General features: G+C 38.6%; 1 protein-coding gene across 2 annotated transcripts in view; it reads right to left on the bottom strand.

The window, feature by feature from the left end:
- CAPG (capping actin protein, gelsolin like) overlaps positions 1–26,783 on the bottom strand; it is a 315,146-nt gene that overhangs the window by 18,916 nt on the left and 269,447 nt on the right. For both annotated transcript variants that reach the window (XM_044084038.1, XM_044084039.1), the window contains one exon: positions 15,192–15,280. In XM_044084038.1, coding sequence (XP_043939973.1) covers positions 15,192–15,280 — 89 coding nt within the window. The remainder of the gene's footprint in view (positions 1–15,191; positions 15,281–26,783) is intronic.

Genomic DNA, 26,783 nt, shown 5'->3' with positions numbered 1-26,783 from the left:
TTGTCATACTTTCTCCAAGTGTAGGAATGCCCAGTTGGACTATTTCTTCATCTCAGCTTCTTCTCAACTATCTGTCTCACTACAAACATTGGATCAGTCATGCTACATCCTGATCTGAATCCACACTGCTCCTCTCCCATCTTACTTTTTACTACTATGCATATCCATTTATCAGTCATCATTTCCAGAACTTTCATGCAATGTGACAGGAATTTGATACGTCTATACTGCCCACAGTTGTGGATATCTCCTTTGTTCTTGTACATTGGTACAAGTATGCTTATTTTCCAGTCATCTGTGATACACCTTTCTCTCCATACTGCTATGAGTACCCTCAGAAGCCATTTCTCCCCTGTCTCACCCAGCATCTTTATCATATCTGCTGTGACCTCATCTGAGCCTGCTGCTTTCCCTGAATTCTTACTTCTTTTAGAGTGGGTTCCTCTTCTTCTCTCATCTTAGACTCTGTCTGGGGAAGTACAGCTTCTGAGGGGTTTTCCTCATTCAGAAGCTGCTGGAAGTACCCCTTTCATCTGCCTTTGATGTCCTGTGGACTGGTGAGCAGGTTGTTGCTGGCATCCCTTATGAAGGGTGTCTGATTATCTTCATCATCTTTCTGTCTTTGTCTTACAACCTGATATAGCTTCCTTCTGCCACCTACTGAGTCACTCTCCAGAAGTTGGTCGAATGCCTCCGATGCCCTGCTCTTTGCTATTGCAACTCTTTTCTTAGCTTGTTTATTAACCAACTATTATTCCACGCTAGCCTCATCCATCTTTTCTATCTCCCACATTTTCCTGCACTATCTTTCTTTTGATGACTTCCTGGACTTCTGCATTACACCACCAGCTTTTTTATGTACCTTATTTCTATATGTGGCTCACCCACATATCTGTTCTGTAGTCCTCACACATGCTGTTTTGAGGTGCTGCCATTCTTCAACTCCACCTATTTCCTTCTCTTCATGGGGTGTTACAGCCCTGAGTAATTCCATGAAATGTACTTTCTCTCCAGTCAACTTCCATGTCTTCAACTTGGTCTCTGTTGACCTTAAAGCCTTCTCTGACTATTGTTTGCAGCCAAATGTGGTGAACATTGGTTTATGTTGTGGGACAACTGTTTCACTGGGGATGACTTAGTAATCAATGAGTTTGTGCCACTGCCCTTTTCTTACTAGGAGGTCCACCAGAGTTGCATGTTGACCAATCTAGTATGTGATCTTGCGACTCTTTCTCTTTCTGAACCATATGTTGGTCACTATCAAGCCATTTGCCAGACAGAAGTCTAGAATGGCCTCTCCTTCACTATTCCTTTTGCCTCACTCGTGGACCCAGGCAGTCCTCCTATCCGCTTCTGTTTGTTCCAATATGTGCGCTCAATTTACCCATTATCAACATCAATTCCTATTGTCCTGCTTTATCTTGTAGGTCCTGCAACTGCTGAATGAATGCACTCTTTTTTTCACTATCACAACCCTGCTGTATGGGGCATAGGCTGAGATAATGAATCCTGCCCTATTATTACACTGGAGTCTGATTGCCATGAGTCTGTCACTAAGTCTGATATCTCTAACTGCCTTCTGAAGCTTCTCTCTCACCATAATTCCCACACCGTTTCTAACCTGTCCTCCTCCTGATTAGTAGACTCCAGATCCTAAGCCAAGCGTATTTGCTAAACTGCCCTTCCATCTTGTCTCTTGAATACATAGGATATCCAACCTCCTCCATACCATCATGTCATCCACTTCCATCCTGTCAGTGAATCTACACTGAGTGTAGCAATTCTTAGTTCATGTTTGGCAGACTGATTGGTTTTGAGTCCAGATTTTGCTTAACAGAGCTATACCAGGTAACCCAGGCTGGGCAACTGGACACCGGATGACCAGCAGCTTATTTACCCAGGGCTGCTGGGCTTTATGGCAGGCACACACTGGCCAATAGGGGCACATATATCCAATCCATGTTAGCATGGGTCTGTGGTGTAGTTCGGAGTAGGCCAGGTCCTCAAACCACTTATCACCGGCAAATGCCCGTGCCCATTTGGCAACATTAGTCAATGTGATTGAATCACCCACAGCCATATTTTACCTATGCTTTACTATGCCCTTTATACATGCCATTCTTCATGCCAAGCTTCCTATGTAAGTCCTTGCTATTGTTCCCATACTGATTCTTCTTGATTGATTTCCCACATGTTGTTGCCTCGCCCTGGAGAGGCTCACTCTTTATTTCCTCCTGTATCTATCCCAGTGTCACTGCCCTTGCCTTTCTCTCCTGCAGTGCCTGAACACTCCTTCCCTTTCCTGCCTGTCTGACCTAGCCCCTTTCTCAGTCTCTGTACTGTAGCTCATACCCCTGGCTAGCACTACCAACCTTTCTGCTGCACTCCCTGCTAGTTCTTCCCATTGTTTTCTTTTGTTTTTCCTCTGCCATGAAGTCCTACTAGGCCTGCCCTTCCTGTATTTTCTAAGTTCAACTCTTTGTCTGACTCCTTCTCAGTGCTTCCAGTAATTGCTTTTCTCATTCCTTCATTTCCAAAGCCCTCCTTTTTTACCACTTCTGCGAGTGACTTGCTGGATCCTGCTTACTGTCTGTCTGACCACTTATTCCCTTTCTTGTTGTTTTCTAAATCATATCATCCTTACCTTATTTTTTACCTATGCCTCATGGTCTAAATGTACTCTTCACCTGTTCAGTTGCTTTCTGAGCTCTTTCTGACATCAGTAACTAGAACTGATCTCCAGCATTCTGTTTAGTCCTACTCCAAAACCTAGAGTCTCACTGCTGCCTCACAGCTAATACACCTGTCCCATCCTCATATCTCCACTAAGCTCTGCTGCCTGCAGCTCTTATCCACCTTGCTTCTTTTTTAACCTTTACTGTTCCTCTTGCTTCTAAGGTATCCAACTTAATGTTCCCTTACTGAACTCCTGAAGTTGCTCTGCTGCTTTCATTTTGCTTTGAAGTAATCACCCCCCCCCCCGCATTCTCCAGCATGGCTCTACATTAGTCACTGCTTACATACAGCACTTGTTCCTTTGCATGCTTCTGAGTAAAGTTGTAATGAGGTCATCTACCATCTGGTGACATTCCTTAATCTAGCACCATTCAACTCTAACTTAAGGAGCAAAGAACAAAGGTCTCTCCTTGAAGCTGTAGCAAACCACTTGCTATAAATGTAACAAGTGGTTTACTACAGTTACTATACCACCCGGAAAGTCATTCAGCACTTCAGTCCTGACTGCAATTGCAGAATGAGCCCAATATCAGCAACTATTGATCACACTCCTAAAATCTTGTGTCTGGGGTTGCTGCCCCCTTCAAATGCCCTAGTCACACTTCTGCCTCTGAGCATGGAGAACTGTTCTCATGCACTGCTATGAAATATTTGCTGTAAATCCTTCAGTCACTGTTCCAACTACTACAGCCTTGGGAGGACAAAGTGTATTGATAGGATGCTTATCTTTTATTGATGCACTATGCAAGTGTTAGCTCATACATACCCTACACATGCACAGTGTATCTATTAGATGTCTACTGGCCAAGAAGAGGCAGAAGGACACTGAACTCTGGTCATACAGTGACATAACATCTTTCTTGAACAATCCATCTACAAGCCCTTTGTCCCTATTTTTGCACATAGTGTTGGAGTGTCATGTAGTGTATTGGGAATCATCTACAGCCAGTATTCACAATTGTGTAATACCAATAGTCGACTACTGTGTGGATGATGTGGACTTTATCCATAGTTGGGTTTGTTTGGTCATTCAGACTCCACCCTTATAGTTAAGCTGTATCAATCATGGGCAAATCTTGTGTTACCCACACCCAGTCATGGACTATCACTAAACTATTTATGTGCACAATGCCATTAATAAAACAGTTTAAAAAATGAGAACTTAATTTTCAGTTGGAGAAGAAGTAAATATACTTAATAACATATGTGCATGGTTTAATGACTAAGGATAAAGATATAACGCACAAGCCACTGAGGAGGATACTGTGGTGGTGGTGCTGTGGTAGCGTTGTTGCCTCATAGCAAGACGTTGTCCCGTTCGATTCTCAGCTAGAGCGTCTTCTGTGTGGAGGCATACGTGAATGGGGTGTGCCTTCGTTGAAGGTTGTGCGTCAGGGCTGGTAACCCGGTACGTAAAAATCCACTATCAATCATTAGCAGACCGGAGTTACACTGTTGCGACCCCTAACCAGGAAAAGCCGAAAGACACAAACAAACACAAGCCACTGAGGAGTTTCTGAGTAAGATAAGTAAACTAATTTCAATTCAAAATATATTAAGCATTGAAACTATTGATTGGGGAAGAAAATTTTAATAGAAAATGTGGGACAGCAATATAAATATGAAATACTTTACAGTGTTGTTGAGTCAGTAAAAACCTGAAATATAAAAAGAAAACATCTAAATAAAACAGTATAACGCTGCTAATTATATTATAGAAGTAGCATGGTAAATGGAAGCACTTAAGAAGACAAATGACGAAGAAAATGAGTTAAAAAGGTTGTACAAATAAATCATGAAAAATAAAAAAAGACAGTTAAAAGATTATGGAAATGTATAAAAAAGTTCTGGAAGAACACTTTAGAAGATAAGTATAATACTTCATTTATCTGTCTGGAATATCTGACAGGATAAAGCCTTTTTTTATCAGAGGCATGAGTTGAAAAGCTTCACATTATATTTGTCTGAATAAGATAACAGTAAATATATACTATGAAACTTATGATTCTATAAATTAAGAAGTGGTCATCATCATGGTACATGTACTACATTGTACATGCAGTATGTTAAGCTCAGACACATCACTACCAGAGCAGGTAAAAAGAAATGTTAATGAAATAATGCAGAGGTTAAATAAAATCGCTAAAGTGTGAACCTTGTTATGACATTCAGATAATAAAAACTGCCTGCTAAAAATTAAATAAAAAAATTTACCAGAAAGCACACTCAGTAGAGAACAAAAGGCTAAAAACATGGAAGAAATAAAAAATTTAATGTAGAAGAATAATTAATTTCTATGTTAAAACAGGAAAACACTTTAATGTAAAAGGCAGACAACAATAAATAATAAAAAAATGTAACATTATATTACTATGGAATGACAGCAAAAATGAATTAAAAAGAGAAAATATGTTGATTTAGCACTGGCATGTTAATGGATAATATGCACAGAAAGACATTATGAAGCATTATACAATAAAAAACAAGAAACAGGAGATACAAAAATGTAGGAATAGAAAGATGGATGGAGACAAAATATTAATAAAGGAAACAGAATAAAACTGTAAACAGAAAAAAATGCAAATATTAAGATAAAATATTGTTAGCACAAAGATTATTTTATCAAAAAGTAGGAATGCGAACCAAACCACAGCAACAGCTTTAAGCATACATAGCTATTCAGCACAAAACAGTCCAAAGTGTTCAAGTAATCCAAGTTTATTGTGAGCACTTTCGCAGTAATCACTACTGCTTTGTAGGACAAAAAATATACTTCAACCTTTCCCCTTTTTAAAAACACACAACAACCAATCAAAAATTCTATACGGTCACATGACAGTATTTAAAGTGCTACAGTACTAAGCTAAATATATATATATATATATATATATATATATATATATATATATATATATATATATATATATGTGTGTGTGTGTGTGTGTGACATAAGCTTTAAGATAGAAACCTTAGTGAACAAATTAACAGATAACTTTGAAAATAAAAAAGATGAAATATGGGGAAGCTTTTTGCATTATAACATACTCAGAAGAAATTTGAATTTACAAATATTAAATAAAAATAATGCATTTGCCCCCACAAAGTAATACAGTTTTGTCAATGTTGTATCTGACCAGCATCTTCCATTATAAAAAAAAATAACTTATTCATCATACTTCTTAATTTTCTACAAAGGATTTTTAAAGGTCAGAAAGGCAAGGCAGACAAAAGTATCTACACAGTATATGCATCAGAAGCAACACAAGTGGAATTCACTATGCAGATAGCCAAAAAACATATTTTGTGGTAAAACTAATTATGAAAATGTAAAAACTTTGGAAACATGGAATATCCACGAGGCAAGTGCATTCCAAAATGTAGCAGATGTAGGTAATTTAGATTTTTCATTACTGGCAGAATGTGCACATTTGTTGTAAATGTGGAAGAAGTAGATCTTTCCATACAAAAAGTGAAAATAAAAGCTTTTATGTGGTAAAGAAGAGTTGGGAGACTCCACATAAAAAACATAAACAAATGAGTCTTTATGGGCAGAAAGTGAAAACTGAAAATCATGAGCGAAGAGGGTAACTATTTGAAATTTCAGTATCTACTAGAGTGAGTCCCAAAACATGGAGACTGAATGGCTGAAAAAACAGACTCCCATGTATTAAGTGCAAGATGGCCATTTCACTGAATATTCCTTTTTCTGTCAGGTATGATGATCTCAAAGTTATTATACATACATTCAGCTGGTGTGGGGAGCTTGCCCCTTCTCATCAGGAAGTGGGGAGGTCAAGTGAGCTTGCCCCCTTCAAAAAAGAAGTTTAAAGTAGAGGAGTGATGTTCGAGATTTGCACTTTATTTATGATCTTTTTTTTTCAGTGTGTTGACAGTCAGCATGATGATTGCCAACACTACAACAGGGAGTCAAACACAATGATGATAAAAGACAGGGAAACTACAAACAAAGGAATGTATTCCAACAGAGCATTATTAATGAGCAAAGTTGGAAATTCTGATAACAAATTAAACTGGCAAGAAGAGTTTAAGACACTTGTCAAAAGTAAATTAATTTAAAAATTGGTACAACATTACATATTTTCAGAATTTTAGATTTATAGCACACAATGAAAAAAGACTAGGAAAAACTTAAGGGTATTGGCTGTCTCTGGGAAAAGAATAAATGTACAGGAGCTTGTATTTTTATTGAGAAGAATTTAGCTATCACATTGCTGATAGTTTCAGGATTATACATGGTAGGGTGATATGTACAGACTCTTGAGAAAGAAAATAATAGATGTAAAGTTATTTATATTTATTATGTAGCTACATCAAAAGGTAAACAGGAGATATATGAAAGCAATCAGATATAGTTATTATGAAAGATGAAAGATGTATAATTATGTGGGAAGTTGAAAGACATACAAGGGATGCATAGAAAAAGAAAATAAATAAAGTATAAATGACAGTTTGACTTGGATCAAGAGCACAAAGACATGTGAGAGAATATGAAACATAAAACTAGTGGTGAAAACTATGAATAAAGATACTACAGACAAGTTGGCCTGGCTTCAGATATTATTAAAAGCTAAAAAAGTGGAAACTAAAATGCTCAAAGAGGTTTATTGAGTGTTGCTGAGTAGATATGACATTTGCAACTAAGTATATATCAGTGCAGTTAAATTTATCTGGAAACAGAGAGACAAGCTCAGATAGCACATTGGTGCAGCGGAAACATTGTCACCTCACAGCAAGAGGTTTTCCAGTTCAATTCTCAGCTGGGGTGCCTTCTGTGCAGAGTATGCATGTCCTCCCTGCGTTCGTGCGAGTTTCCTCCAGGTGCTCCGGTGTCCTCCCACATTACAAAGACATGCATCTGGAGCATTTCTCCCTGAGCCTCTTCTGAAAATTGGCTTCATTCCAAGTCGGACTTTCTCAGTAAACAAATATTAACTAAATAAAAAGAAAACGCTAGACAACTAGCATCCAATTTTCTGAGTAATGCAGGTTTTAAAATACTGCACAAAAAAGTAGTTCACATAAAAATACACAAATTTTGGAAAGTAAATTAGAATTCAAATTAAGTAGTATATAAAAAGTTAAAGATAAGAAATATTTATTGTTAAGAATGTTATTTTTAAATAGTGTTTTAATTATAAAAAAATGGTTTAAGGTGTTTAGATTTTGAAAAGCTTATGAATTAACAAAAATTATCAAAGCACCATATAAATGGGAGGAAGATGTACAAAAATGAAATGTGTACCCATAATCAATGAGCATGTTGAAGAAGTGCCAAATGGGAATAAGAAGGTGAGACTGTGCATTACACCCCAGTTTTTGTGGGATAAATATAAACAGATGTGTGTAGGGTTAAAAGACGTTAAAAGCAAACTGTGCTGAGATGGGAGATAGCAGTAAATTTCTTTTAATAACCACTTAATATTGTATTTTATCAATAGAAGGAAACAAGGTGCCCAGTTTTTAAAGCATACAGCAAAGCATGTAACATAAAACTGGGGAAATTGGACTAAAATAAAGGAAAAAAATGAAAAACCTTTGTTAATGAAATATTACATAATTTTCTTGTAAAAAATAATAAACATGTGATACTATTTTAGATGTAAGAAATAAATGAAATCTGGAGTGACATTTTGAGAAAAATGAAATATGCAGTGAGTTATGTAATTAGGTTCAGTTTGACATTGCCTGTGGACCCTTTTCAGGCCCAACTCAGGTGTAAAGGCGTATAAAAAAACAAAAATCGTATAGAATGATGACACAATAAGGTTACAGGATAATAATGATGTACTATTATTCATAAATAAATTGAATATATACAAGTAATCATACACACGTAACAAGAGAAAAGAAAACATTTGTAATATGCTAAAAAGCAGAGACAAGTATTCAAAGGATTCATTATGATATGAAATGGATTATTATAAGAAGGGACTGCAAAAAAGGATTAGATCTACTAATGGTAGTACTGGCCTAGAAATCCCAACAGCAATGCAATAGTTAAGAGGAAATGAATGGCAAGTGAGTGACTTTAACAGCAAGATTGAAAACAAAGGGCCAGGGGAGTAATGAAGAAAGTGGCAATTTCATAGATGCAATAAAAATAATGTAGATATTATAGAAGGATGAGGGAGGATGCAAAAACTAAGATGTATCAAGTTAAAAATTAGAAGGATTATTGTCAAAATGGGGATGTATTTACAAAGTTAAATATTAGAGAGAGATTAAGTGGGTAATCAGAATTAGCGGTTACTCTTAAATACAACTGAACATATATAAGGGCCTACATTGCAGGAACATAAAAAGTATAGAAAAAAATGAGAACAGCCACCATAAGAATTTTAAAGTACTATGGAGAACAAGATTAAACCTGATAAAATGAAAATTACACTATGATAAAAAACAATAATCAAAGATAAGTTATATATAATAAAACATTTTGAAAGTAATTCTCTCCAGTTAAAATTATTCCTAAACTCACTTACAATAATTCTAGTGGACATTGGTATACTCAAGTTTAAATACACTTTCTAAAATTCATTTTTACAACATGACTAGCATTTTTCAAAACCAATGTCACCTTCATATTCTGTTGCTCCCCTTTTGCATTCTTATTTTTTTGCTCAATAGGCACACACGATTAAAATGCACAAGTTGCCATCAATAAGTGACACTGTTGTACGTAATTGTTTCAAGACCGTGTTTTCATGCAATCTTTTATGACTCTGTTTCATATATTACTATAACTCAGTAGCATTTCTCCCCAGCCCTCCATCAAAAAAGGTTTCCATGCCCAGTCATACTTTCCTGGTAAAAATGTAAACAGATATAGAAATAAATATAGTAGATTAAGTATATACCTGGAGTTTATTATTCATTTTATGTGGGAACAAAAGAAAGAATAAGCCATATCCTGGAGATAAAATATAAAAAAGGGCACAAATTAATAGAAAGTAAAGAAAATACACTTGAAAGTTTAAAATAATGTATAAATGACTTCTTTATGTTTGAAAATATAAATTAAGATCAGAAGAATGTCAATAGACTAGGAAGGAAATACAGGTGTTCATGTTTACTGAATGTTTTCTAAAGCAAAGAGATTGAATATTCTAACAAAAAAATTCAGAATTTTGTTGTAATAAAATATGAAAATAAAGTACTATTTGGGATTTTCATGTGGACACTAACATTTAGAAAAGTTATTGTTAAGAATGAAATAAAATATAAATTCAAAGAAAACAACATGTTTTGTCACTGGGTAGGAAAAGCAAGGACAGACATGGACAGTTGCCTTTTTTGAGCATACAAAGAATCCAGCATTTATGGGATTTATTGGAAATAAAATTAGACGTTTCTTATTTGTGTGAAATAACAGAAGATAATAAACCGTGTGGAGAATACTGTATATTATGTATAAAGAATGGAAACAGATGATTCGCTGTGGTGACCCCTAACGGGAACAGCCAAAAGAAGATGATGATGATGATGATGATGATGATGTATAACTGGAAATGGGGCAAAGTTGTTATAATAGAACAAACTGGGATAAGACATTAGAGAATGAAGGAGTTGACCACAGTACTTTCCAATTTTATTCCTACAACGCCAAAAAAGTACTACACCAGTCAAACCCAACAATTGCCAGTCAATAAATGTGATATAACTGGTGAAAAATGAGTGTCCGGTTCCAAGGAGAGAGACAGAAAATACCAAAACTTGGAACATAATATTACTTTTTTCTTACCCATTCTAGGCCCTTAACAGGGGCTTGGTGGGAATACAATCATTTAATCCGGGGTAAGTGGCTGCATTTAATAATATTTGCCACTTCACTTCTCTTTCCCCCAATATACCTTTCATGTCACCTCCTCTAGGATTAATCTTTACACATTCTACAATTGCAAACTTGAAAGTGTTACAAGTCTCACTATCTCTAATATGCCTATATAGGGCATTGTTAGTATATTGCTTTCTTATACAATAAAGATGGTCATATATTTGGTTTCTTAACCTCCTCTCAGTTTGTCCTACGTAGAAACATGGACATTTTGTACAGATGGCTAGATAAATCACAAACTGGGTCTGACAGTTGCCCTTTTTAAACCTTATATATTTAATATATAATATTTAATGGATAATAGAATAGACAAAGAAATGTATCAATTTTTAAAAGTAGAACATCCAGTGTTGGCTACAATAGTGGGGATACCCAAGATTCATAAAAATATGGAGGATCCCCCATTTCGACCTCTCATTTCAGGTAGTAAAAGTAAGACCTTTCCTTATGGAAAAGTAATGGATAGATGGCTAAAAAACATTTATAGCAAGGTCCCACACATTGTCAAAGATTCTTGGGAATTTTTGAGCAGGATAAAACCCCACCTGTGGAAAGATGGTGTCATATTTTTTGACTATTGATGTGGTCGACCTATTTTCTTGTATACCAAAAGAAGATGGAACAGTTAGGTTTATTAACACTATACAGATGTATACACAATTGGAATGGGAGAAAGTTGTTTTATTGGAAGAATTTATGGGTATTGTGCTGGATAATAATTATATATATTATGAAGATGAACATTACAGACAGACCCGAGGTGTTGCTATGGGGGCCGCGTGTGCCCCTATGTTTGCAAACCTTGTTCTGTTAGATTGGGAGGATGAACATATGTTCACCAATCAATGGTACCAGTTCATTAGTTGTTACATCAGATTTTTGGACGCTATATTTATATTGTGGACTGGTACCATGGACGAAATAGTATTATTTTTAGAATATCTCAACACTTCCAGTCCATACTTAAAATTTACCCACAAATGTGGCAAAAGAGGTATATCATATCTTGATACATATATCTATACTACAAGTAAAGGTTTTAGGTCAAAGATATATAGAAAAGATACCTTTAATAACACATACTTGGAATTTTCCAGTAATCATCCATGGAAGCAAAAGAAAAGTATAATTAAGGGGCAATGTATAAGAGCAGCCCGGATGACATTGGACTATTCGGAGATGGTTAAAGAAATTGACCATATAGGAAACATGTTTAGAGAAAGGGGGTACCCCAATTAACTTATTAATGATGTTACAGGGTATGTTAAAAGAGAATGAGGGAAAAAGTACAAACCCTTATTGGGTGTGGCTATGGAGACGAACGAAGAGACTACTAATAGTAATCAAAATAATAAGAAATATAACAGGGCCTGTATATTGGGGTTCAACCCTTATGTAAACGAGGTCAAAAGTATTATACATAAAAATTGGAATATTTTGTGGTGTGATGAGGGGGTGCATAATAAATTGGGAACTAAACCCCTTTTTGTATACAAAACTGGAAAGAATTTAAAAAGAAAAATCCAAAATAGTGATAGAAATAACAATACAAATTCTGTAGGTACAAGCAAATGTGGACACTGCAATCAGTGTTGTGCCATATATGAGGAGCACACCCGCACTATAGATAATATCAATAAACCAACAGTAAGGTTCAAAAAGGGCAACTGTCAGACCCAGTTTGTGATTATCTAGTCATCTGTATAAAATGTCCGTGTTTCTACATAGGAAAAACTGAGAGGAGGTTAAGAAACCGAATATATGACCATCTTTATTGTATAAGAAAGCAAGATACTAACAACGCCCTATATAGGCATATTAGGGATAGTGAGACTTGTAACACTTTCAAGTTTGCAATTGTAGAGTGTGTAAAGATTAATCCTAGAGGAGGTGACATGAAAGGTATATTGGGGGAAAGAGAAGTGAAGTGGCAAATATTATTAAATGCAGCCACTTACCCCAGATTAAATAATTGTATTCCCACCAAGCCCCTGCTAAGGGCCTAGAATGGGTAAGAAAAAAGTAATATTAATAGTAGGGTAGGTGTTGTTCCAAGTTGATTATACTCATCGAGCTACAAGTTTCCCACAGTTTTGTGTGTTCATTGTGAGACACAACTAATAGTTGTATTTTTAACAATTTTAAATTTTTATTTTACTATGTAATTTTATTATTGAATATTATGAATTTTATATCATGCGTAAACAGTTATATAACTGTTTAGTCATTTAAATGTATTTTCATGATTTTAAATGGTTGTTGTGTTATGAGAATCCATGTCAGGATGAGTCATTCAGTATCCATGAAATTAATATTCATGAGATCAAATTGGTGTATCACAGGATTGGATAATTTAAATTAATTAGTACTATTTAAAGGCTGTTAGTTTGAGAAATGGTGTTCTGAAGAAGTCTATGGAGGATAGATGAAAGCGCTTAACCTGATGTACTAATAAACAACAGTTTTGGTATTTTCTGCCTCTTTCCTTGGAACCGGACACTCATTTTTCACCAGTTATATCGCATTTATTGACTGGCAAATTTATTCCTCACGAACTTCTTCAGAAAAAAAGACTTTTTTTCTGAAGAAGTTCATGAAGAATAAATTTTAACTAAAGTACTAAAAAATTGTGTTCACTCCTTCATTCTATCTACAGCTTTTGGTTTGAGTTTCATTTTCCAGTTTGTTGTGTATGTTTTTTTTTTTTTTTTTTAAGTTGAATGCTTTCAACAAATGGCCAAATTATTCACGTATACTGTATTGATGAGCTTATTAAAAAAGCATGTCATCTTTGCAGCTAGTGGAGTTTGGCTTTACTAGCCCAGATGCCTCAATAAAGATTTAGATAAAAAGTCAATGGGCATTCAGAAGCCATGTAACTGAAGATCGTTATGCCCTGAAGTGATCATCTGCACATTTCTCATGTCTCTCCTTCAAAAAAGATCTAAGGCATAACTCAGTAAAGACTCTGGTTTACCAGGGTCTTTTTTATGTTTTTGCCTGTATGATTTTTTTTCTGTATAACCTCTTTTACTTACTGATTTTACAGTATATGCGATATCCACAGAGTATTGCAAGAAAGAAAATATTATATGTGAAGATGTAGACAGGTGAAGGGAGGAAAGGTTGATTAAGAAAGTTAGATGAATGTTGACATAAGTCTTCATATATAAATTCCACAGGGAAACAGGTATATACAATTGCTGTTCACTAACTGAAAGTTCATAGGATCATAGGTGTTTACTAGGCTAATGACCACAAGGCCCTTTTTAAGCCTAGCCATACATCCCAAATCTCTGACAAGTTCTGGTACCCTTGATAAGTGTAAGCAGGGGCATGGAAGGTGAAACATTTACAGGCAGGGTGGGAGATGAACCATTTACAGGTTGTCTGTGTCCATAAGGACACAGGTGCCAAAGCAGGGATGACCTTCCTGTTCCCATCCAATTGTCCAAGTGTTCAGGAGGAATTCTGCTTCACATGGATGGGGAGCCTGTTCCAGAGAAGGGGCGGTCTCTGAGATACAAACCTGTCTCTCCAGTAGGTCCTATTTCTATAACAGGCAAGGTTTAAGTGCTTAGAAAAGATAATTCTGGTGCTGTTTGTTTTGTGGATATGCAGGAGGTCCATTAGAGTGGGGTCTGACAATGCCTTGTATGCCAGACATAGATCTTTCTTCAACAGCCTGCAAAATGCAGAATATAGTGATAGGGCCTTGAGGCAGTCTGCACAGGACATGTTACTTACTCCCTGTATTCTTTTAGTGAGGAACCTTGGTGGGCATTCCAATTGTTGGATATGTCTTTTTAAGTAAATACCAAAGGGGGCATTGTACTCAATGATAGGTCTGATGAATGCCGAACACAATAGAACAATGACCTCCTTGGACCTAGATGTCATTCCTTTGTTTAGAAGTTGCACAACATATTATGATTTCCTCACTACTGTAGACACCTCATGGTCAAAGGCTAGATTACTGCCTATGTGAGTCCCCCCAAGTCCCTGACTACTGGGTCAACTCTTAGGGATGTGTTGTCAGTATAATAGTTACCAGGGGTGGATGACTTCCTGAAGGATACTATTACACATTTCTTGGCATTTAGTTTTAGTCTGTGGCTCTGGCACCAGTTATTTGTCTGTGTCAGCCCTTCCTGGAGAATATTTGTGTCTGTGGGTATTTCAATGACAGCTCCTAATTTGCAATCATCTGCAAATTTAGTCAGCCAGAGGCCATTGATATTGGCCTTGAATTCAGGGAAGTTTTCTAATAAATATAAGTGTCATATGATCTTTAATGTACAGCAGGAATGCTATTAACTGAAGCAGATGTGTTCCTGATTGAACTTCTCATCTGAAGAATCACAATTCAAAGAGTACAATGCAACACGGACTTATTATGTACTGCAGCATTATTACTGCAACATGAATCCCAGCATCTGGTGTAGTGATACAACGCACAGTCTATTGAGTTTCCCAAACTCAAAGGTGACAGTTCTACATTATATTCCACTAAAGTGATAAGCTTGGTCTCTGACTTGTCATTTTGGTTTGCTTTAACTGATGCAGTCAGTTCTGAAATCATTTTTCCACCCATCCTTACCTGTGTATTTGGCTTATAATTCATTTCTTTAATGAATTTGTCAGCAACAAGCAAAGCTGCCTTTTTTTCTTCTTCATTGGCTTTATTACCTGCAAAGACAAGAAAGCAGACAAAAAACAAGCCAAGTCAAAAACAAATGGCAAACATAGGAGAAGCAGGAATGGGACTAAATAAAATGAAGTGTCAGGAACCTAAACAAAGAAAGGGAAAAATAATAACCTTACTGGTACTATCATGTGTAAGAAAATACACCAAACCACAAAGAATGCAACCAAGAACAGCCACAAGTAGTCTCACTATAAGTGTATAACCTCTTTAATTGAAAATATGTATGCAAATTAAAGCCAATCCATTTATTTATTTACTACCTTTCCAAATACATATCACACACTTTGAATACATGGTTTGAAAATCCAGGAAGAATCTGTGTGGGATGCATACTTGTAAGGCAATAAATGCAAGTTGTTTTCAAAAGTAAACAAATGTTGACTCAAGGCAATATGTTTTATCACCTTTCCATAATTTACCAAGATAGCTTATGAACCAATGAACCAGTATCATGTTCTGTAATGAGCTAATCACATTCCATAAAAAGAATGCATGACCTAATACCTGGCACAGAGATCAGGATGTAAGCTTAACTGTGAATGGGTAATCTACTTCAGTTGTGGACATATATTGGTATGATGATCAGCATGTGTCCAGGCAAGGCCTCATGATCAAAAGTGACACTATCGAGCAGAGCCACAGAAGTGATCCCCAGGGTGAACTTCCTATCTGCTATCCAATCATCAATATTTTTCTTGAAGAGTGCTAATGAGGAGCTTTGTTTGATATAGATAGGTAGCTTGTTCCAGGGTATGGGAAGTCTCTGGGACAGAAATCTATCCCTCCAGCATGTTCTGTAAATTGTGGTGACAAGGTTTAGGTCCCTAGAGCATGTAGCTTTGAGGGATTGGGATTTCTTTAAGTGGAGCATGTCCAAAAGCTCTGGGTTTGACATAGCTTTGTGTGTGTTAGGCAGTGATCACCTATGAGTAGGCGATATGCGACGGAGTAAAGCTATAGTTTTTTGAGACAGTCTGCGTAGGGCATCTGTCTGAGGCCGGTAATCCTCTTTGTGAGATATTTCTGCGGCCTTTCCAGTTGTTGTAGATGTCTTGTGAGGTACATACCAAAAGGGGCATTGTACTCTATAATGGGTCTAATGAGCGAGTAGAGGGGAACAATGACCTCTTTTTTCCTGGATGAGTAACCTTTTGTGATGAGGTGTGCGACGTAGAAGGATTTCCTGACTACTGTGGCGATGTGATTATCAAAGGAGAGACTACTGTCCACCTGTGTCCCAAGGTCTCTTATCACACTTTCTGTATTAAGTAGACTACTGCCTATGTGGCAGTTCATGGGTACAGAGTTTTACCAAAAGGGATGACAATGCACTTTTTGGCATTGAGCTTGAGGCCATGGCTTTGACACCAGGCATCTGTCTCAGCGAGGCCCTTTCGTAGGATGTCCACATCTTTTGGAGTTTTGATTATGGCTCTTAGTTTGCAGTCATCTGCGAACTTCATTAGCCATCGACCTTCTGTGTTAGTCTGTACTTCAAAGAAGTAGATACCAAACAGGAGAGTACCCAGGACTGAACCCTGTGGTACTCCACTTGTCACTGGTCTGAAGTTGGATTTGGAGTCTGCTACTTTCACAGTGTGGGTTCTGTCAGTGTGCCAGTTGGCAACCTATCTTGTGCCATAGGGATTTATACCTAGTTTAGTGAGTTTATCTATAATTCCAGAGTGGGGGATGGTGTCGAAAGCCTTGGTGAGATCTAGATAGGCTCTATGAACCACCTTACCCTCATCCACAGCTTTGGTGACTGCTTCAAAGAAGTCAATCAGGTTCAGGAGACATGATCTGCCTTTTACAAACCCGAACTGGGTGGGGACCAGAGTCTGGAGAGTACCAATGTCAATGTGTATAAGTTCCATGATGATATGTTCCACAGCCTTGCAGACCAGGCTCATCAGGCTAATGGGGTGGTAGTTTCCGGGATCCATGGTGGCTCCCCCTTTGTGCAGTGGGACAACTGTCACTGTGCGCCATTCAGTGGGCACATAGCCTGGGGTGAGGCTATGATTGAACATGGTACTTAGGTGGGGTGCCAGTTCATTCTGTAGTTCATGCAGAACGCACCTGTAAATCTCCAAATACAAGTCAGCGATGTGAATGACAATCCGCCCAGGTTTTCTGAAACATCTTATGAGGTAAATTTCACTGAAAATGTGTAGATGTAATTTTTGCTAGTTCTGTTTCCCTAACGCTTTTAAACATCAGGCACTTCCGAGGTTGTATGGATGCTTAGTCATTGCTAAGAATGGTTACGGACTGATTTTTTTTTTTTTTTTTGTATCGAGAGTGCTTTTCATTAAGTTTTGTTTATTCCTAATTGAGATGTATTGGGCTAGTTTTCATAGTTTTTTTTCCCTGTGAAACCTAACTGTCTGACTAACTAATGACAGAAACTAGCAACATGGCGGCCGCCAGTGGAGATGATTCACTTTACCCCATTGCAGTACTGATTGATGAACTGCGAAAAGAGGATGTCCAGGTACGACCTGATTGTTTCACTCGAAAGCAGGGCTGTTTACTATCGCAGGATAAATCTTGGCTGCAAGTTGCAGACTAAATAAGGTGGCATGGTTGGATTCGTACAGCGGTCCAAATCTGGAAACAGGACTAAATTGTTAAAAGTTGTGCCTTGTGATAGTTTTAGAACACAAGTATAACTTGTGCAGTGGGTCTTGCAAAGTTGTTAACTGATGTGTTGTGGGTGTTTTGTTTCTTGACTTGTCTTTGCTGCTAAAACTTATAGGTATTTTCAGAGTTAACATCACTACTAAACTACTGATGTGGTATTTTTTTAGTTGATATATATGGTGTAATATGTTGGAGTAATTACGGAAGTAGATTTGGGACACGTCCTTTACTGGTAGTAGGATACTGCTGCAGTCATATAGGAAGGGAGTCACTACGAATTGCGATGCATAGAATGAGCGACCGATGAATGCATTTGTTTGTGGTGATTATGTTATTTGCTATATGTTTGGTTTGGGGAAATGGGAATAATAGCAGTACCGTTTTATACTTTATGTGCACTTGTTATGTTAGAGTGCAACTGTACATGCTGAGCAGAAATGCTATGTATGTGTCTCTTTGATAAACCTACTACAGTGTGCATCATGCATTACAGCATTTACATTCTTATTATCCAGTATGGTTAAATATAAGTGCTCTGGACTTTTTGCTAATTTGCAGTCTAAATGCTGGTTAATTTCTTTTCATTTAGTTATTTTATTTGTATTTCATTTCTGTTTGTTCACTAGGTAAGTGTACTGGCCTGTTGACCCCTTTTCAGCTACGTCTTGGACTCCCATTGTGTTATAGTTTGGAAATTGACATTTGAGGTATTTGATGGAGTAAAAATCCCCCTGTAAACATGTTTTTTTTAGAATGTACTGGAATATACATAAAAATGCTCTAGGGGCATGACCTGACTGCTCGGTATTTTCAGTAGGGTTTCTCATATTATGGGGTTGTCGCCCCAAGGAAAGTCAAGTACCCTTTAAGGGTTATATGATCACGGTTGAAAATATGCTGTATTTTTTCTAGTAGACAATGCTAACTGGAAGAAAGCCATAGTTACAAGGGATTCATTGGGAAAAAAATGTTGAGCCATTTATCTTGTGTGGCAATGTAGGGGTGTGGTCTGCAGTGTGCTGGAGAGTTATTCAGAGTAGCTTTTATTTCTGTATTACAAAGTTTGCTTACTTTCTGTGATGAAGTTTAATGCAGTTATGTCGGCGAAATTGAAGTGTATTAACCCACCAGATGCGCAGTAGCAAGCCCCGCCCAAACCCTGCCTGCAACTATTTTGACTGCACCTCCCACTGTTTGATTGAAAGATGCCACCAAAACACTAGGTAATATAGACTTACAAACAGATTAGCAAAATTATAAAGAAAATACAGAAAACATTAAACGTATATACGTATAACAGTAATTATATGCTTATTGCAAAATACTTGTGTACTGACTCATTTGGGGTCTTAAAAAGTTCTGAGTCTGTCACACATTCAGTGTTAGGAATTTTTTTAGTAAAACCAGCATATTTTAACCATCCTATGACCTTTCTAGTTGAAGTTGTTAGTAAGCCATTAGTATGTGTTCCACATTTTGTCCATTTGTTCCACATTATGAAGGCAAGTGTTCTTCATTTTGGCGATGGAAGGTTGAGAGCTATGGCTCTTTCATTCTACTTTTACCAATGTTTTTATTAGTGAAACCGCGGTGTTCATGTCAGTGGCTCTTTCATTCTACCGCTGCTTGAATGTTTTCATTAGTGGAACCGCATTGTTTATGTCAATGGCCTTTCATTCTACTGTTACTTCAATGCTTTTATTAGTGGAATCGCAGTGCTTATGTCAGTAGCTCTTTCATTCTTCTGTTACCTGAAAGCTTTTATTAGTTTAACCACAGCGTTTCTGTCAGTGGCTCTTTCATTCTACTGTTGCCTAAATGCTTTTACTAGTGGAACGGAATGGAATGGCAATATTTATGTCCATGGCTCTTGGACTACGATGGAAAATAATATAAAAATAAGGATGTCCTATGGTAGATGTTTGGAAAGAAAAAAAACTGTGTGTGTTGGGGGGGATATCCCATTGTGATATAGGGTGGTAGTAAGAAACTGTATTTCCTGGTTTGCAAGAATTGTCACAAAGGTTGCTAACCCTTAAATGCCCCCAATGTACATGTATTTTCCTGTAGGGCTGGAAGTATTTTGATTGCACTAATAATTGTAGAGGAGGGGGACGGCTGCGCCCTCCCGCATGTCAATCACAGCGGGCACGCCCATTCCTGCACGAACTCGGTGGTGGGTTAATATACTTTAATTTCGCCGTTATGTGTCACATTACTTGGTGTTTCTTTCTTAGTCTTTCACTGGTGATGGTGTGAGTGCCAATATGTATGTGACGCAGAATCTAGGCTTTCATATTTTGGGCACCACTGTACGCAGTACTTGGCTGAACTGTCCATTTCTGATACCAATACTATGAGGAGAATCCGGTCCTGCATAAATGTTGTTTGCAGGGTACCATGAAAGTATGAGGAGAAAGTAGTAGTCTTTGGTGACTGTGGAAGGTGCAGATTTGCAGGGGTATTTAATTTCCCAAAGGGTGGTATTATGTATTTCTTTGCATTTAGTTTGAGGACATGGCTCTGACACCAGTCATTAGTTTGTCATTTCTTCCTGTAGGATATCAACATCATAAGGGGTCCGTGATTGCCTTCTAGTTGCAGGCATCTGCAGACATGGTCATCCAAAGGCCATTTACATTTGACATGATACTGAGAAATGTATCCCAAATAGGAGGGGGCCCAGCACTGAGCCCTGTGGTACTCCACTGGTGACTCCTCTCTTGTTGGATGTGGAGTCTCCCACTGTAATAATATTTGTCCTATTTATGATTCATTTAGCTATCCATCTGGTGACATGGAGGTTTTTGGTTATCTATCTGGTGACATGGAGGTTTATGTCCAGTTTTGTGGGTTTGGCTATAATATCCGAGAGGGGCATTGTGTCAAATGCCTTGGCCAGGCCCTGGTAGACAATCTGCACTATCTTACCCTCATCCATGGCCTTACCAACCTTTTCAAAGAGCAGTACCTGCTTTTGAAAAAGCCTAACTGGGTTGGGACCAGAGTTTGGAGATTTCCTATGTTGTTGTTAATCAGGTCCAAGATTATGCTTTCCATAGCCTTTCATGTGAAGCTAGTCAGACTTATGGGACTGTAGTTTTGTAGGTTCATTGGTCCTTCTCTTGTGCAGAGGGACGACTGTTATTGTCCTTCACTATACTGGGGCAATGCCTGTTTGGAGACTGTGGTTTAAATAGAGATCCACGTGACTCCTCTAGGTCATGATTCATGCTATTTAATAGGCACCCTGGTATTCCATCAGGGCCCATTGATGCCATGTCTGCAGCATTAGAGAGCCAACTCAGCACATTGAGCATTTCCCTCAATATTTTGGACATGACTAAAAAATGCTGTGGTTGACCTTTGGTTGGGAAGCTATTTTAGCTTTGTATTTAGCTTTTGAGAACTTGACTACTTCCCTAATTTGCCTGTTGAGATGATGAGGGAATTTTTCTGTGTTCACCCTCCCTCTTGCTTTTAGACAGGATTTTTTTTTCATTTGTTGTATAATCTATTTATGCCATTCTGTCCACCAGGGTGACTTGTTCTGGCTAGACACTGGTTTAGTTCGATCAGATACTGCCATTGCTGTGCAGTTGTTTAAGTGGTAGTACAGGGCATTCACTTATATATTCTGCATAGCCTTTTGATTTTTCAGGGTTGTGGGAGTATTAAAATTAAATGCTATTGTTTTATAGAAGGTAGGGTTACCACCTGTCCCTCTTTTGGGCAGTTGTGTCCTGCAAAAAAACCTACAAAGTGGCAAATGTCCTGAGATTTTAGGACAAAAAATATTTCCCAAGTTTTCTTTAATAGTTGCATAAAACAGTTATTTAGTATCTGAAACACCAAAATGTTATATGAAACTGCATAAGCAACTCAAATGCTATAACAATTAACTTTTATTTGTGCAAAAAAGTGAAGTTCTGTACCTTGCACTGGTCGTGGTTATGTTTTGTCCAGCCAAATCTCATGTTTCTACAAAAAATGCCCCACTTTGGGCATTTGAAGAGGTGGCAACCCTAATAGAAGATAAATTTGCCTTAGAAAAGTTCTTTAAGGTTTGAGAGTTCTGCCATTACATTTATTTTAAAGGAGACTGATTTATGATCTGATGAAAACAGTACACTGGGGGGGTGCAGCACTCCCCTATGTGTGTGAGTACTATGTCAAGGATGTTTGAGCCTCTAGAGAGAGTGCATACCAGCTGTTCCAGAGCATTTGTACTGACAAAGTCCAGGAATCTCTGAGCCTGCATGTTAGTGGTCATGTATGCTTCCCAACATATGGAGCAGGTAGTTAAAATCACTCATGAGTAGTGTGTTAGGCTGAATGGCAAGTGTTTCTATTAACTTAAGGTATGTGGCGTGGTTTTCATTGTTGGGGACCTGTAGCTAGTGGTGATATGGTGGGTAATTCTGCATGTGGTCAGCTAGACATGGAGTAGTACAAGTGAGTCATCCCTCTTGACCAGTCTTGCTGTGTAATTGTTTATGTGAATGGAAGCACTTCCTCCTTTCAGTTTTTCTTTTCAGGGAATGGTCTGAATGTGAGATTGACATTGTAGCCTTGCACTGCCATGGTGCTTTCTGCAGCTTTGAACCATGTGTCTGTAACTGCACAGATGTAAGCATTCTTCGGGGTGAGGAGAGCTTCCATTGAGTGCAGTTTCTTGTTACGACTCCTAGCATTGAGCAGAAGTACCTTCAGGTTGGTATTAGAAGAATTTGTTATATCAGCAAGTTTGTTGGTTTGGGACTGCCTAAAAGGGTACTATGGGTTGGCTAATGCCTTGGCCTTTATTCAAAAACCTGGTGGCTACAGGTGCAAACCACCTCTGGCAAAGTAGCATGGTCTGTGGATCATGTCATCCGAGGCTGACAAATACTGGCTCCCCTTGGAATGACACCAGTAGCTAAGCCAATTATCTCACCAAGGCTTTTGACACCATCCACCACTCTGCAATTATAGATAAACTCACTGAACTGGGTATAGATCCTTATGTCACAAGATGGGTTCCCAACTGGCTCACTGACAGAACCCACACTGTGAAAGTAGCAGACTCCAAATCCGACTTCAGACCAGTGACAAGTGGAGTACCACAGGGTTCGGTCCTGGGTCCTCAGGGTTCGGTCCTGGGTCCTCTCCTGTTTGGTATCTACTTTTCTGAAGTACAGGCTAACACAGAAGGTCTTTGGCTAACAAAGTCTGCAAATTACTGCAAACTAGGAGCCATAATTGAAACTCCTAATGATGTGGACATCCTACAAAAGGGCTTCAATGAGACAGATGCCTGATGTCAAAGCCATGGTCTCAAGCTCAATGTCAAAAAGTGCATTATCATCCCTTTGGTAAAAACTCGGTACCCATGAGTTACCACATAGGTTGTAGTCTACTTAACACTGAAAGTGTGATAAGTTGTCTCAGGTTTCAACTTTCTGTTACCTAAGAAGTTAAGTTTGTGAGTGTTTCTGCCATTTCACACTGAGCTAATCGAAGCAAGGACACTGTGCAAACTTGGATCTATAATATATAACATTAAGTATCATGTTTTTCTGCTTATTTTTTCGAGTTATTTATAGCACTTTGTCGACTGTATATTTTTCTAGCTAGTTTCACTGCGTGTGAGGCATTAACTGGAAATTGTCCACTTTTATTAAGCATCTGTTGGGTTGTTTGATTCTGTTAACTTGTTTGCAGTTAAAAGCTTTCTCTAGAGGCTCCTTTAGCTGTTTAAAACTTTAATTTAAAGGCTCACTGCTGCTTTTCTGCTGTGAGAAACATTTCTGCAGTTTGTTTCCCACCCTCCCTTCCTACTGGCATGCTGTTAGTTGGTGGCTTTGCAGATGCCCACCCCTACTGTAAATTTGATCTGGGACCCTCCTCCCAGTCTAGTGTCATTACTGCATTCTACCTAATACAGGGTGAACATTTGAGAAGGCCAATCAGCTTAGTTTCTGCTCCTCCTTTCTCTCTTTCCACTTAAAAAAATGCTAAGCTTGTTTTCTGCCTTTCCTGTGGGTAGTCTAGTCTGGATACAGATTTGCTGTGTCCAGGACTATTTGTGGGCTTCTAAGCCCCCAAACCTTTCTGTGTTAGAGGGAAGCCTTCTAGCTTAATTTTGTTTCTTAGAACTAGCCAGTTTTTTTAGTATCAGCACTCAAGTCTGTTTCTTTGAGCTCAGCACTTGTTCAGAACTTATTGTAAGCACTAAATAAGCTACAAATTACTAAAGCACTCAACTTTCCTCACTGTCTAGAGGAAAACAGTTTTTAGTACTTAACAAATAAGCACATATTCAGGCATGTCTAAGGGTCAGCTTCCGGTGTTTTCTCCTGTCTACCTGATGAATCTGGGCATCTTGGGGCAATGCAGTAATTGCCTCATATACACAGACAACCCTCTCCTCCTACCACCCAACACTACAACCTGTGAGAGATGCACTTATATAGCCAAACTGGAAGCAACGCTCTCTTCACCTAAGACTGGACTAGACAGTCAAGAGGAGAAGGTAAACACTTGCACAACACCACACTCAGCACATAGTCCCTCAAAACCTACACCACCAAAACACACACATAGAAACACAAAACACACACCTACATTTGTGGAGGCTCTCAGTAAAAACCTGCCCAAGCAACAGGGACTTCCAAAGCAGAAACACAAGCAACCTCCACCCCCCCAACACAACCCAAATGACACATAGCCCACAAACGCAATGTGCCACTCAACCACAGCCCATAAGGCATAACAACGTATGCAACACTCTAGTCATAGGTGAATCTATAGTCAGGCACACTGATGTTCCACTCACCAGGCTAAACAAGGAGAAAGTTACTGTCAGCTGCCTGTCGGGTGCCAGGATCCGCCACATAACGTATGCACTCAGGTCATTCCACAACAAGTACAAATATGACTCTGTCATTGTCCATGTTGGTGTGAATGACCTGAGACGTACCTCCCTGGACTACATGAAAAGGGACATGGAGGAGCTGTCGATCTTGTAGCCCAGGCAGGTATGACCCTAGCTCTGAGTAGCATCCTGCCATCACCCAGAAGGATGCCACAGTACAAGGACAAAATGATTGACTTCAACAATTGGTTAAGCTTCTTGTGTCATTCTAAGGGGATCCAGTATCTGTCTGCCTGGGATGACATGATCGACAAACCATGATGCTTTGCCAGAGATGGCCTGCACCTGTCGACCCTGGGATTCTGGATACTGGCTAAGGCTCAAGCCACCCCTATAGTGCCTTTTTTAGGCAAGGTTCAAATGACAAATTCACCACTATAACAGGTACAAGCAAGAAGAATCTGAGGATATTGCTACTCAATGCTAGAAGTCTAAATCTCAAAATGCACTCACTCGAGGCACTCCTTAAAATGGAGAACATCGACATCTGTGCAGTGACAGAGACCTGGTTCAAGGCTCCAGAGAGTACCCCTGCATTACCAGGCTATAACTCATACCACACCTTACGGCCACCTAACCTGGACGGAAACACTAAAGGCGGAGGCATGTCCATATTCATTAAGGATATCCTCACCTCCAGGCTAGTTGCTCAGCATAATGCATCCGAGATTATCCAAGTGCAACTAACTCTGGGCAAGACCACAATCCAAATTGTAGCTTGCTACAGATCCCCCATCATGCCCCAGGATTCCCACTCCTCATTTTTTGATACACTGGAAAATATTAGGATACAACCTAACACCCTAATAATGGGCAATTTCAACTACCCTACCATTAACTGGGAAAACTACTCATGTACCAATTCTTGTGCTCAACGTTTTCTGGAATTCATAAATTCCAATGTTTGGATCACTTATCCACAACCCCACCAGGAGCAGCAATATCCTAGACCTGGTTATTACCAACATGGGCAACCAGTGCTCCACACCAGAGGTCAATTCCTCATTGGTCAGATCCGACCACAAGCTAATCACCCTAGACATCCACATCCCTCCCTCACTCCCCATTAGGGAAACCACAGTAAAAAATTTCTCCAAAGCCAACTTCACACTTCTTAAGACAGAAGTGGCAAACTTCACGACACCCATGCTGACGGACAATAGAGGTATGACTGCTGAATCCTACACAAATGCACTTTATAAGCACTTACACGAGTGCATGCTATCCTCCAAACAAAGGAAGCCAATCTGGTGGTCCCCTGCCATAAACAAACTCTACAACAGAAGAAAGAAACTGTTGCAAAAAACAGTAAAATCCCATGATTGGAGAAACTCCCTGGTCAGCCTCAGTAAGAAGCTGAGATCCCTCATAAAATCCTCCAAAGCTAGTTCTGAAAACAAAATCGTCACTGACTCTAAAGACAACCACAAAGCATTATATAGCTATGTCAAGAATCTCAATGGCAACACTCAGATCTGCTCTGAGTTACAGCACAATTGCACTAAATATACAGAACCAACTGATATTGCCAACATCCTCTTAGATAGGTTCAGTGTTAATGTTACCCCTCTGCCATCCCCTAAAGGGCCCATCTCTATACCAGAAGAATACAGTGTTCCCGTAATCATGGCTGCACAGGTAAAAAACACACTATCCAAAGCCAAGAACACAGCATCCATGGGACCTGACAACATCCCAGGCTGCGTTCTACATGAACTACAGAACGAACTGGCACCCCACCTAAGTACCATGTTCAATCATAGCCTCACCTCAGTCTATGTGCCCACTGAATGGTGAACAGTGACAGTTATCCCACTCCACAAAGGACCTCACCCAGTTCGGGTCTGTAAAAGGCAGATCATGTCTCCTAAACCTGATAGACTTTGAAGCAGTCACCAAAGCCATAGATGAGGATAAGGTGG

This window comes from Protopterus annectens, chromosome 9.part0 (assembly GCF_019279795.1).
Source record: "Protopterus annectens isolate FY-2018-M chromosome 9.part0, PAN1.0, whole genome shotgun sequence".
NCBI classification, from domain to species: domain Eukaryota; kingdom Metazoa; phylum Chordata; order Ceratodontiformes; family Protopteridae; genus Protopterus; species Protopterus annectens.
The sequence above is the reverse complement of the archived record's forward strand: the minus strand, read 5'-3'. Positions and strand labels throughout refer to the sequence as shown.